At 38.1% G+C, this 12,214-nt stretch overlaps 1 protein-coding gene across 1 annotated transcript in view; it reads right to left on the reverse strand.

The window, feature by feature from the left end:
* PCDH11X (protocadherin 11 X-linked) overlaps window positions 1–12,214 on the reverse strand; it is a 747,920-nt gene that overhangs the window by 165,662 nt on the left and 570,044 nt on the right. Inside the window, exon 6 of the mRNA XM_032228039.1 lies at window positions 5,789–5,982. Within this exon, the coding sequence (XP_032083930.1) occupies window positions 5,789–5,982 (194 nt within the window). The remainder of the gene's footprint in view (window positions 1–5,788; window positions 5,983–12,214) is intronic.

Consider the following 12,214-nt stretch of genomic DNA (forward strand, 5'->3'; position numbering starts at 1 on the left):
GGTTGAAGGTGGATTCAATAGGGACCTACACAACACTTTCCGTAATGGAACTTAACACATATTAGGTGCAACACGTACATGAGTTAAGTTGCCCTTTGGGGGAACACAGTAGTTGTAACTGTGAGAGGGATCTTGGAGTCCTAGTGGACAACCATTTAAATAGGAGCCAGCCGTGTGCAGCAGCTGCCAAAAAAGCCAACACAGTTCTAGGCTGCATCAACAGAAGGATAGAATCAAGATCACATGAAATGTTAATACACTTTATAATGCCTTGGTAAGGTCACACTTGAAATACTGCATCCAGTTTTGGTCGCCGCAATGTAAAAAAGATATTGAGACTCTAGAAAGAGTGCAGAGAAGAGCAACAAAGATGATTAGGGGACTGGAGGCTAAAACATACAAAGAACGGAACTTTGCTGGAATTGGGTATGTCCAATTTAATGAAAAGAAGGACGAGGAGAGACATGAGTCTCCTCAGGGAAAAGGGTGGCCTATAAATACTAATAAAATGAAAAAAAATGAAATAATTGCAGTGTTCCAATATCTCAGGGGTTGCCACAAAGAAGAGAGAGTCAAACTATTCTCCAAGGCACCTGAGGGCAGAACAAGAAGCAATGGGTGGAAACTAATCAAGGAGAGAAGCGACTTAGAACTGAGGAGGAATTTTCTGACAGTTAGAACAGTTAATCAGTGGAACAGAAGTTGCCTCCAGAAGTTGTGAATGCCCCAACACTGGAAGTCTTTAAGAAGTTGTTGGATAGCCATTTGTCTAGAAGGATATAGGGTTTCCTGCCTAGGCAGGGGGTTGGACTAGAAGACCTCCAAGGTCCCTTCCAACTCTGCTATTGTATTGTATAAGGCTACAAAAATGCAGGCTATTTTAATGTCAACCCAGAAGAGGTGGTTTTTTTTATTATTATTATTTCATTTCTCTCGTCTTCTGAATGCGCAGGTGCAAGTTGATGAGGGGGGAAAAAAAACACATGTCAAAAGAAGCTACCAGCCTGTCTTCTGAACCCGACAAATTGTGGAAAAGACAGGAAAGATATCAACCTCCTAAAAACATGATTTTTTTTTTCTCTTTTTAATCTCCAAAGATGAGCAAGGGAAAAAAAAAAAGAGGGAAGCCTGGAATAAAACAGAGAGGAAGGTGAGGCAGGGCCAAGAGGAGAAAACCAGAAGGTCATAAAAAAGGATTGCCTCATTGCCTCATAAATAATAGAAATATCAGTGTCCTACAAACTTCTTTTTATGGTGTAGGCAGCCAGCTTTTTGGGGAAAAAAATAAGAAAAGAAAAGAAACAGAAGCAAAGTTCATTGTGAAGAGAAGGACTGCCCTATTCTCTGTGGGCAAAGACAGTTATTTATTGCCTGTGACACATTCCAGGCCTTGGTGTCACCAGCTTTCGATTGGCCGAGTCACGTGGCTGCCATTTTCAAACACAATTGACAAGATAAGAGCTTGCTGCGCTTCAAGCTAGCAAGACCTCTTTCTCTTATAAAACCTGCATCGTATCTAATCTAAATGGGATTGATGGTGGCCAAGATAAGATCACCTCCCAAATGGCCCACACACACATACACGCACACACACAAAAAAATCCCTCTATCATCTTCTTTTACTTTTCAGCATAAAAAAAAGAACTTTATTTAACAAAGTTTGTTTGAAAGATGTGTGTGGTTGCCCGTCTTAAGGCATAATGACACCTTAAGAAGAACTAAGCCATCTTCGGTCTGACATAAAATTATGTAGTACAATGTCCTACCTTTCAATAACTACTTCAGCTTCAACCACAACAACACACGATCATACGATAGATACAAACTCAAGGTAAACCGCTCCAAACTTAATTGCAGAAAATGCGACTTCAGCAACAAGAGTGGTCCATGCCTGGAATGCTCTACCTGACTCTGTGGATTCTTCCCCAAACCCCCACAACTTTAACCTTAGTCTGTCTACTGTTGATCTCACCCCATTCCTTTTTTTTTTAATTATTTTTATTTTTTGTCACCCCATTCCTAAGAGGTCTGTAAGGGGCGTGCATAAGCGCACCAATGTGCCTATCGTCCCTGTCCTAATGTTTCTTTTTATTCATATCCATTTCATGTATTCAAAATCATGTTTATGCTTATATCTGTTATCTAATACATGCTTGACGAAATAAACAAACAAATAATTTGGAACTTCTTATCTGAATGACTACTCATTTTGACTTGTGGATTATTTAATCCATTTGCAAATGATTCTCCCCTCCTACAGGCTTCAGGTGATCTCTAAATGTCATAAATCTCAACTGCAGTAAAATTATGAGGAGGAGATGCCTGAAGGAGCAATTACGAAACTCTAAAAAACACAGGAGAACCAAACCATCCTCGATATGGAATGCAAATTCTTGAATGTGGAAGATGCTCGGGGTTAAGACGATGGCAGAATTTTCTCGTATTCTTTCCAGATGACCGATCTGGGTTTGCATGGATTCTCGTCCTGTTTGATTAGGGGTAGGCAGCAGGATTCAGTATTTTGAACTTTGGCCTGGGATAAACTGGAATTGATCCAAGAAAATAAATCTACAATATATAACCCATAAGACGCCCAGTTCTTGGAAGTCTGGCCACAGCATTTTCCAACTGGCTGAAGTTTCAGATTACTTTCAAAGTCATAGAGGCTTCAAATGCATTCATGATTAATGGCAATAGTATTTAGACTTGTGTACCACTCTACAGTGCTTATACAGCCTTCTCTAGGTTGTTTATAGAGTCAGCATATTGGCCCCAACAATCTGGGTCCTCATTTTACTGTCCTCAGAAGGATGGAAGGCTGAGTCAAGCTTGAGCCGGTGAGAATCGAGCTAGCCTGCAATACTTCATTCTCACCACTGCGCCACCACAGCTCTTGAGTCACATGAACACATGGTAAATATGGTCAATGGAAGGAACAAGCCTTTCCTTAAAACCACAGAACTTCCCAGTCTTGATTCCAGGGTTGAAATGCTCTGACATCTGCTACCGGCTCGCTTCATTCACGCATGTGTGCCAAATGTGCACCTCGTGCGCATGCACACCAAATGCACACTCTGTCTGTATGTGCACCACAGGCGCTGATCATTGGAACTACAAGTTCAACCAAACTGATAGTAAAAAATGCTACCAGTTGGAGCAAACCAGTAGTTCCGACAATCATGCGACACAGCTGATTATTGTACAGCTGATCGCCGGAACTATTGGTTCGCCTAAACCGGTAGCATTTTTTTTTTACTACCGGTTTGGTTCCAACAATCAGCTGTGCCGAGCAATTTATAAATCACACACCACAGCTGATTGATGCACAGCTGATTGTCAGAACTACGGTTTGCCTGAACTGGTAGCATTTTTTTACTACCGGTTTGGTTCCAACAATCAGCTGCGCCAAGCAATTTAGAAATCACATGGCACAGCTGATTGTCGCACAGCTGATTGTCAGAACTGCAGTTCGCCTGAACCAGTAGCATTTTTTTACTACCGGTTTGGTTCCAACAATCAGCTGTGCCAAGCAATTTAGAAATCATGCGGCACAGCTGATTGTCGTACACCTGATCGGCGAAACTACCGGTTTGCCCAAACTGGTAGCAGTTTTCACTTCCAAATCAGTAGCATTTCACCCCTGCTTGATTCCCAGCCATCACTACTTGCACCATTTCTAGAAGCAGCTTTAGTTCATAGGCAGTTATATATTTAATTCATTCCTGTATCATTTTACTTATCTTTTGGTTGAATTTCTACCTATAGATGCAGAGGGCGCTGAGCTGCACAGCTGTATAACAGCACATAAAGACAGCAGCAATAGATTTTTATTGGAGATGTTGCAAATGTAAGGGCAGCAACATATAATGTTTAAGTGAGCAACAGATCTTTAGTTATGGAAATAAAGCTGACAGATGAACCAAAAAAAACCAATTGTGGAACTCTGTTGTATACTGCTGGGGGGGGGAACCCATGGGTGAGACAGTTCTCACATTAGCATGATCGTGACTATATTTTATAATTATTGTGCCCTGCTTATCATTTACCAAGAAAATTGTTGAACATTGCAAATAGAGGAATCTGGATGAGCCTTTGATATGATTGAGTAGATCATTTACATTCTTAGAAGGATCTGGGAGCATACATCTGGACTTAAATATTTTGCAGAGGAAAAGAACATAATGCTGGCTCAAAGTGTGAATTGAACATCTGTGACAATCTATATTTATGAAGTTTATCTGCTTTTTCTAACACCGCATAACCGCTTCTTAATTTTCCCCCTGTAAAAAGAATGACGGATGCTTGTATCTGATAGGATCCACTTCCTAAAGGCTTAAGGTGTCATGTTCTCTAGACATGATGATACATTATCATTCTGACTCTCCAAAAGACCCACTAATTTAAAATGGGAATGTTCAGCCCACCCTATGATCCTTTGATCTTCACTCATTCCCACCCCTTTTTTTAATTCAAATATCTGAGTAATGAGTGCCCTAGAAGTGATGTATGGAACATTCACCGTAGTTGTCCCTAAAAGGTTGGCTTTTGTCAAAGCTTGTAGTGAAGTGTTCAGCCATTACATTCTCTCACCTATGTGTAGGCTAATTATATTAAATGTAGAAGATCAATCACATAGTAGTGTCTTGGTAAGATTAATTGCTCCATCTCTGCAAATTAATTTTTAGCATGCCACTTTGAAGGTGGTGGGGACAGTACAGCTAAGGAACTATACCAAGACAGAATATATATATATATAGTTATCCTTCAAAGGAAAAGCATGTCCTTACTAAAGTTTTATGTTTTCTGTAACAGCATTTGCCATTTGATTATATAAATAACCAGTGGTGGTTTGCTAATAATTTTACTACCAGTTCGGGCATGTGCAGAACCCTCTGAGTAGGTGGGTGGAGCCTCCCGCCGCCACTCCTACAGGTTCGCCCAATTCGGTCCGAACCGGGAGCAACCCACCTCTGTAAAGAACATATAAAGAACGGTTGCTGGAACTGGGTATGTCTAGTTTGATGAAAAGAAGGACTAGAGGAGACATGATAGCAGTCTTCCACTGTCTTATAATGTAAGAAGTGAAGTATGGGTTGTCTGGAACAATGAGAAGTTGAAAACACATCATATACAAATTATTTCATCCAATCTATTCATAAGTATTAAAAATGCAGGTTTGAAGCATTAGCTACATTCAAGTCATCGCCATCATCATCATCATCATCATCATCATCATCATCACTCAAGTGGGGTATCATACCTTTGTCAACTTTGCTGCAATTTTTAGGTTCTTCAAATGCCCAGTCAAACTGGAAAGTCTGCCTTTGTATTCTGCCCAACAATGTAACTGAAATTAAAATAGAACCACTCAAGGCCAGGCTCTGTGCAAACGTTACTCTCTTCTTGACCCTACAAGCTCCATTGCTCCTGATTCTTATTTCCTATTCTTATTAATTTTGGGTTCCCTCCCCAGATCAGCATGGTACGCTTTAAAATTTACCGGTTGCCAAGGTTTTAGCCTTCCCCCATTTCCAAACAGAAGTGAACATTTGGTTCCATCACTTGACTCTCAAAATAACCCCAAGCAAGCAACAGGAAAAATAATTTAAGCAGAAAGGCAACTAGAAAAAAAACAAAACCATCCATCTTGACCTTCTACTTACCTGAACTTTTTGGGTTGCTTTCCGTTAAAGATCATTTCTCTTGCCTTAAGTCCTTCTCAAGCCAGACTTTTTCCCTGGAGGGTTTCAAAGCAAATATTGACCAAAATACAATCAACTTACTGGACTCCGGATCTGAATTTCCATCTCCCTCTGTCCGACTGTTGGGTGAGGTCTGCTCATAGTACTCCTCTTGAGGGAAACCCAGTGGCAAAGGGTGGGTCATACTGGTGTTACTGCTGGGCTCGTGGTCTCCAAGCCCGCTGTCACTGCAGCTTTCTTGGGACCCATCGGGGAGGTGAAATGTAACTCGGCGCTGGGACTGCAGAAAGGAAGAAAACCAGAGTTCCAACCAGGTTCCCAAGGAATTGGCAAGTCCTCCCAACACCTGGAATGTAGTATTTTAATGATAGGAGTTCTCTACTTACAACCATCCATTTAGTGACCCTTTGAAACCCTGTTAGACCTGTTATGATGCTCCAGGTGTCCATTGCATAGAGGTGATTCTTGTTTTACAACCATTTGTTGGGTTTTTTTTACACTATACACAATAATTCTAATAATTCTAATAATTCTAATAATTCTAATAATTCTAATAATTCTAATAATTCTAATAATTCTAATAATTCTAATAATTCTAATAATTCTAATAATTCTAATAATTCTAATAATTCTATTTCTAATAATTCTATTTCTAATAATTCTATTTCTAATAATTCTATTTCTAATAATTCTAATTCTAATAATTCTTTCTAATTCTAATAATTCTAATTCTAATAATTCTTTCTAATTCTAATAATTCTAATTCTAATAATTCGAATTCTAATTCTAATAATTCTTTCTAATTCTAATAATTCTAATTCTAATAATTCTAATTCTAATAATTCTAATTCGAATTCGAATAATTCTAATTCTAATAATTCTAATTCTAATATTTCTAATTCTAATATTTCTAATTCTAATTCTAATATTTCTAATTCTAATTCTAATATTTCTAATTCCAATTCCAATTCTAATTATTCTAATTCCAATTCTAATTCTAATTATTCTAATTCCAATTCTAATTCTAATTATTTTAATTCCAATTCCAATTCTAATTATTCTAATTCCAATTCTAATTCTTATTATTCTAATTCCAATTCTAATTCTAATTATTCTAATTCCAATTTCAATTCTAATTATTCTAATTCTAATTCTGCCTCCAACATCTGATGATGGATATGGCACAAGAAGAAGAAGAAGAAGAAGAATTCAAATTCTAAAATTCTAATTCTAATTTGCTTAGTGACCATTTGAAACTACAATGGCACTCCAAATATATCCTCACAGTTGGCCAATAAAGAATTCTAATTCTAATTCTAATTCCAATCACCAACATCTGATGATAGATATGGTACAAAAAGAAGAAGAATTCAAATTCTAAAATTCTAATTCATTTAGTGACCATTTAAAACTATTACAGCACTCAAAATGTGTCCTCACACTTATGACCATCTCAGCATCTTCATGGTCACGTGATTAAAATTTGGGCGCTTGGCAACCGGCATGTATTTATGACAGTTGCAGCATCCTGGGGTCATGTGATCACTATTTATAATCTTCCTAGCTAGCTTCTGACAAGCAAAGTCAACGAGGGAAAGTCCAATTCACTTAATGACTGTATGATTCACTTAACAACCATAGTGGCTCGCTTAACTATGTCAGACAATTTCATCAAATAGGGCCCACCGCATTTAACGATTGCCTTGCGTCTCAATAGAAACGTTAGGCTCAATTGCGGTTGTAAGTTGAGGACTACCTATACTTATGACCAGTTTGGGGGGGGGCGTCTATCCTCTTATACACATTAGTTTTAATTGTTCTGTGAAACAGGTGAAGAATGTGTGTGATATATGAGTCGGAGAATCTAATTAAGAAAATATTAGAATGCGCAGAAATGGATAGATTAACACTCAGTATTAAGGATAAAGAAAAAACTGAGTATATTTTTGATATGGGATGTATTTTATCAATGGCTAGACAAAGAAGCAGAAGTTAGAAAGGAGGAGACATAAAAAGAGGAAATATTAATGTGGAGCGTTCTTAAAGAAGATGTTAAGTATTGTTGTTATTATATTATTATATTATCAATATTATTGTGATGAATACTACAACAAATATGTGGATTATGGTTGTTTAAAAATAACTGTACCCAGATCACACACTGTTTGATGGAAATTGAATATTATATAAATAGAATAAATAAAACAAGAAAGAAATGTGGTTGTAAGTTGAGGACTACCTATACTTATGGCCAGTTTTTGGGATGTCTATCCTCTTACACACAGTAGTTTTAATTGTTCTGTGAAGAACAGTGTATGCATGTGATATACAAGTCAGTTTTGTGTGTGAAAGGTTTATTTTTTTTTAAAGAAATATTATATTGTGTACGAGGTAGATCAACCAGTCTTATTTTCAATTGCAATAGCTATCTAAAACTCTTCTTTGGAAAAGTCTCCAGGTATTATTTTAGATTTGACATGTTAAATAATGCAGGTAATGTAAACATCCTTTTCAAAATGGAATTGATTGAAGGGTATTTGCATTTAAAAGGCACAAAATTACAGTCAAACAATTTCAATCTATCTAACACAATGCTAATGTTTAAGAATTTAGTAGTTGAGGAGCTTAGAAAAATATATAGAAGAATGACAATATTTAAGGCCTGTTTTCCCAACCTAAAAGTTATTTTAAATACTTTTATTGATAGAACAAATTTTCTTCCCAGAAATATTTTTTTAAAAAAATAGCCTGTTGTGCAGTTATCAAAAAAAAAAACACCTTTTAAACTTTATGTGGAGTAAAAGATTAGTAAATTAAATTACTCTGAATAATATATTAAATGTTCAAGTGTTCCAAATAAAGTATTATTTAAACAAGGGTAACAATAAAACGTATTTTCATTAAAGTGTGAAATGTTCTTCGATCCATTTCATATTATTACAAGTTCTTTACTGCAATACAAAAAGGGGGGGGGAAGGTATTGTTTTTATGATGCCCTTATAGTAATTATACTTAATTTAAGAAAATTCACTTTCAGTCAAAAGTATAAAAGCAAATCTGAAACATTTTCTACGCCTATCAGGGCTCAGAGACATGGGGCATTGCCTAAATTTAGCACAAGGTCATTTATCACAAAGCACTAGTTATGTTCCTGACTAATTTAGGACCACATTTGAGGATTATATAATTATTTTACAAATGAGGGTTGAAAAAGTCATCACAAAATCATTCATCAATATACAAATACTATTTTTTCCCATAGACCTAAGATTTCAAACTAAGATATTAAGGTAAGCTTTCACCTTTATTATAACAGTGAAGTTCTAAATTAATGGTAATATTTAAAATAGGTATTGCTTGCTGAACTAAGCAATTTCTTATTATCTTCAGAAATAATTTGAATAGATCTCACCAATTTTTTCAAGTATCCTCTTCTTCTCTGTTTATCATGCCACCCATGAAATATCTGTGGATGAAAACCTGGGTTTCCTCTTCTTAGACCAATAGAATGATATTTAATTCTCAATGGGCTAATGAGTAGGCTTTCAAGGTCAAATTTGTGTAGCCCTTCAAGGTCATGTTTTACTCACATTGGCAACAAAAATCAGAACATCAAACATAAGCTGGGAGGATATGACCTCGTAGATGCCCCCCCCCCTCTGTCAAGGACCTAGGAGTACTCGTCTCAAATGAACTAAGCCCCAGAGCTCACTGTAAAAGTATTGCCAAAAAGGCATTAAGAGTTGTTAACCTAGTTTCGCGAAGCTTCTTCTCCAGTAACATTGTATTGCTAACTAGAGCATACAAAACCTTTGCCAGACCAATTCTCGAATACAGCCCATCTGCCTGGAATCCACACTGTATATCGGACATTAACACAATTGAACGAGTCCAGGGGTATTTCACGAGAAGAGTACTCCACTCCTCTACTCACAATAGAATACCTTATGCCACCAGGCTTGAAATTTTGGGCTTGGACAACCTAGAACTATGCCACCTATGGTCTGACCTAAGCGTAGTACACAAAATTGTCTGCTACCTCTCAATGACTACTTCAGCTTCAATTGCAATAATACACGGGCAAACAATAGATACAAATTCAAGGTAAACCGCTCCAAACTCAATTGCAGAAAATATGACTTCAGCAACAGAGTGGTCAATGCCTGGACTGCACTACCTGACTCTGTTGTTATATTCTCAGACCCCCATAATTTTAACCTTAAACTGTCTCTCATGGACCTCACCCCACTCCTAAGAGGTCTGTAAGGAGGCGTGCATAAGTGCATCAGCGTGCCTACCGTCCCTATCCTACTGTCCCTATTTATTTGTACCCATTTCCTGTGTTCGTGTCCATGTTTATACTTCTACCTGTTATTTCTGTACATGTTTGACAAACTAACTAACTAACTAAATACATAAATATTTGAGTAGACCTTCAAGTCCATATCTGAGTAGGCTTTCAAGGACATATCTGATTGTCATTCAGACAACTTTGCACAATGGTGGCCCATTCATGGTCTAGCTAAACCGATGAGATTGCGCATAGAATTCTAACTGACCTCATTCATTGGACCTGCTTGTTCCAAGAGAGTCAGAGACTCCAGGTGTCCAAATATTCCCTCTCTTTTGCAACCACCAATCTCAGATCCTTAAATGCCCCGCGGCCTCAGTTCACCGTAAGCTTTCTTGACACCTCCTTTCCAATTGCCTGCTCTTCTCTTCCATGTTGCCAGAAAACTGTAAAGAAGCGAGCGTCATTTCTCATGGCTGGGTAGACACGAGAAATAAAAAGAAGCTTTCAGCTGGTGTGCGTTGGGTGGAATAAAAACAAGAAATCTGGGTCACGCAAACTCGAAAAGTTTATCTATACGTCACCTTGCTGTTTTTAAAATAGCTCGGGAAAGTTTATCCTCCTCTCTCACCCTCCCCCCCAAAAAAAGTCACATCCTTTTCTGTGCCAATTTAAGATTTGGAAAAGGTTATTCTCCCCCCCCCAACCCTCCCCTTAACTAAAGTTTCGTAAAAACACAAATTCTCTCGAAAGAGGAGAGAAGTCATGCCAATTTTCCCATCTTGAATCTTAAAAGGCATAGCTCTTTAAAAAGAGAGTCACTTTTGACATTGGCTATTCTTCAACATGCTTAATTAACTCCAAGAAATGCTTGACATGAGATGCACTGATGCTCAGTGGCTTTTACCCCTGCTGCCCTATTTCTTTATGAGATGGGAAGGAGGAGGAGGAGGAGAAGAAATCATCAATGCAATAAGAAAATAAACGGCATCTGGTTCCTATTTGCATCGTCTTTTTTATCGGGATTATTTGAAATTCAGCATTATCATTATTATTTGAAAAAAGGCCGGCGAGTTCTGAAGGTGCCCTGTTCACCTGGGGATGGGTTGTCGGGGGCACTGAATGTCGAGAAGTTTCTCCTTTCTTGTACTTTTCTCATTTTCCCTGTACTTAGCACATCTGAAAATCAAGCCCTGAGCAGTCACATCATTTCCAATACGCTCTTTCTTCTTTCCTCCAAATCTCATCTTCCCACAGAAAAATGTACTCAGGGGGAGGAGGGGGAAAAAGAACAAGGAGAAGTTGTGAGATTTCAGTGCTTGTTTCTAAATAAGAAGTTAAGTACAATTCTTCCTTGGGGATTTCAACTTCTTTAGGAAATTTTCTAACAGCTCCTGTCAATTGCTGGGTGGCGCAGTGGGTATGTTGGCTGGAAAACCGGCAGCCCAGGTTCGAGACCCAAGCACCACATAATGAGGTGAGCTCCCGTCCTTGCCCCAGCTGCTGCCAATCCAGCAGCTGGGGCAATGTGAGTAGATCAATAGGCAGAGGTGGGTTCCTACCGGTTCGCACCAGCTCGGTGGAACTGGTAGTGGAAATGGCGACTGAGTCTCCGAACCAGTAGGGTAAATATGCGCATCACGCCCTCGAATCACATTCATATTTCTGGAAAGCATTGGTGAATTTGTAGTAACATTCATTGTTGTATCTTTGAGCATCATGGTGGCCTAGCGGTGAAACTAATTGCCTCCCATTCGGAAGGTTGAGAGTTCAAGCCTAGGTAGCGGCAGAAGTTTCTCTTTCCCCAGGCGCAAAGAAAAAAAAAAGTCAAACTGTGAACTCCATGTAGCATCAGGAAGGGCATCTGGCCAGTAAATTCTCAGCTCCATCCAGTCACCCTAACTCTACCCTGAATTAGTTGCGGGATGAGAGTTGTTAAAAGGGGAATATTCACTGTTGTATCTTTGAGGTTTGCAAAATTCTCACGCTCCTCCAATATATTTCAGCAATTTTTTTAAAAAAAGTTTTTAAAAAAACCACCTGTAAAATATTTTATCCAGTCAGAAGATTGTTGTGGTGTCTTTCTTTGGGAAACTGATCAAAGGTGACTTTAAATTATTTGTTCGACAAACCCAAAAGGATTACCTCCCAATCATTCTAATTCTCTTTCAAGCCATAAAAGATAACAAGTTTGATGTGTTAATCATTTCCCCCCCTCAGA

Source organism: Thamnophis elegans, chromosome 12 (assembly GCF_009769535.1).
Source record: "Thamnophis elegans isolate rThaEle1 chromosome 12, rThaEle1.pri, whole genome shotgun sequence".
In the NCBI taxonomy this organism is placed as follows: Eukaryota; Metazoa; Chordata; class Lepidosauria; order Squamata; family Colubridae; genus Thamnophis; species Thamnophis elegans.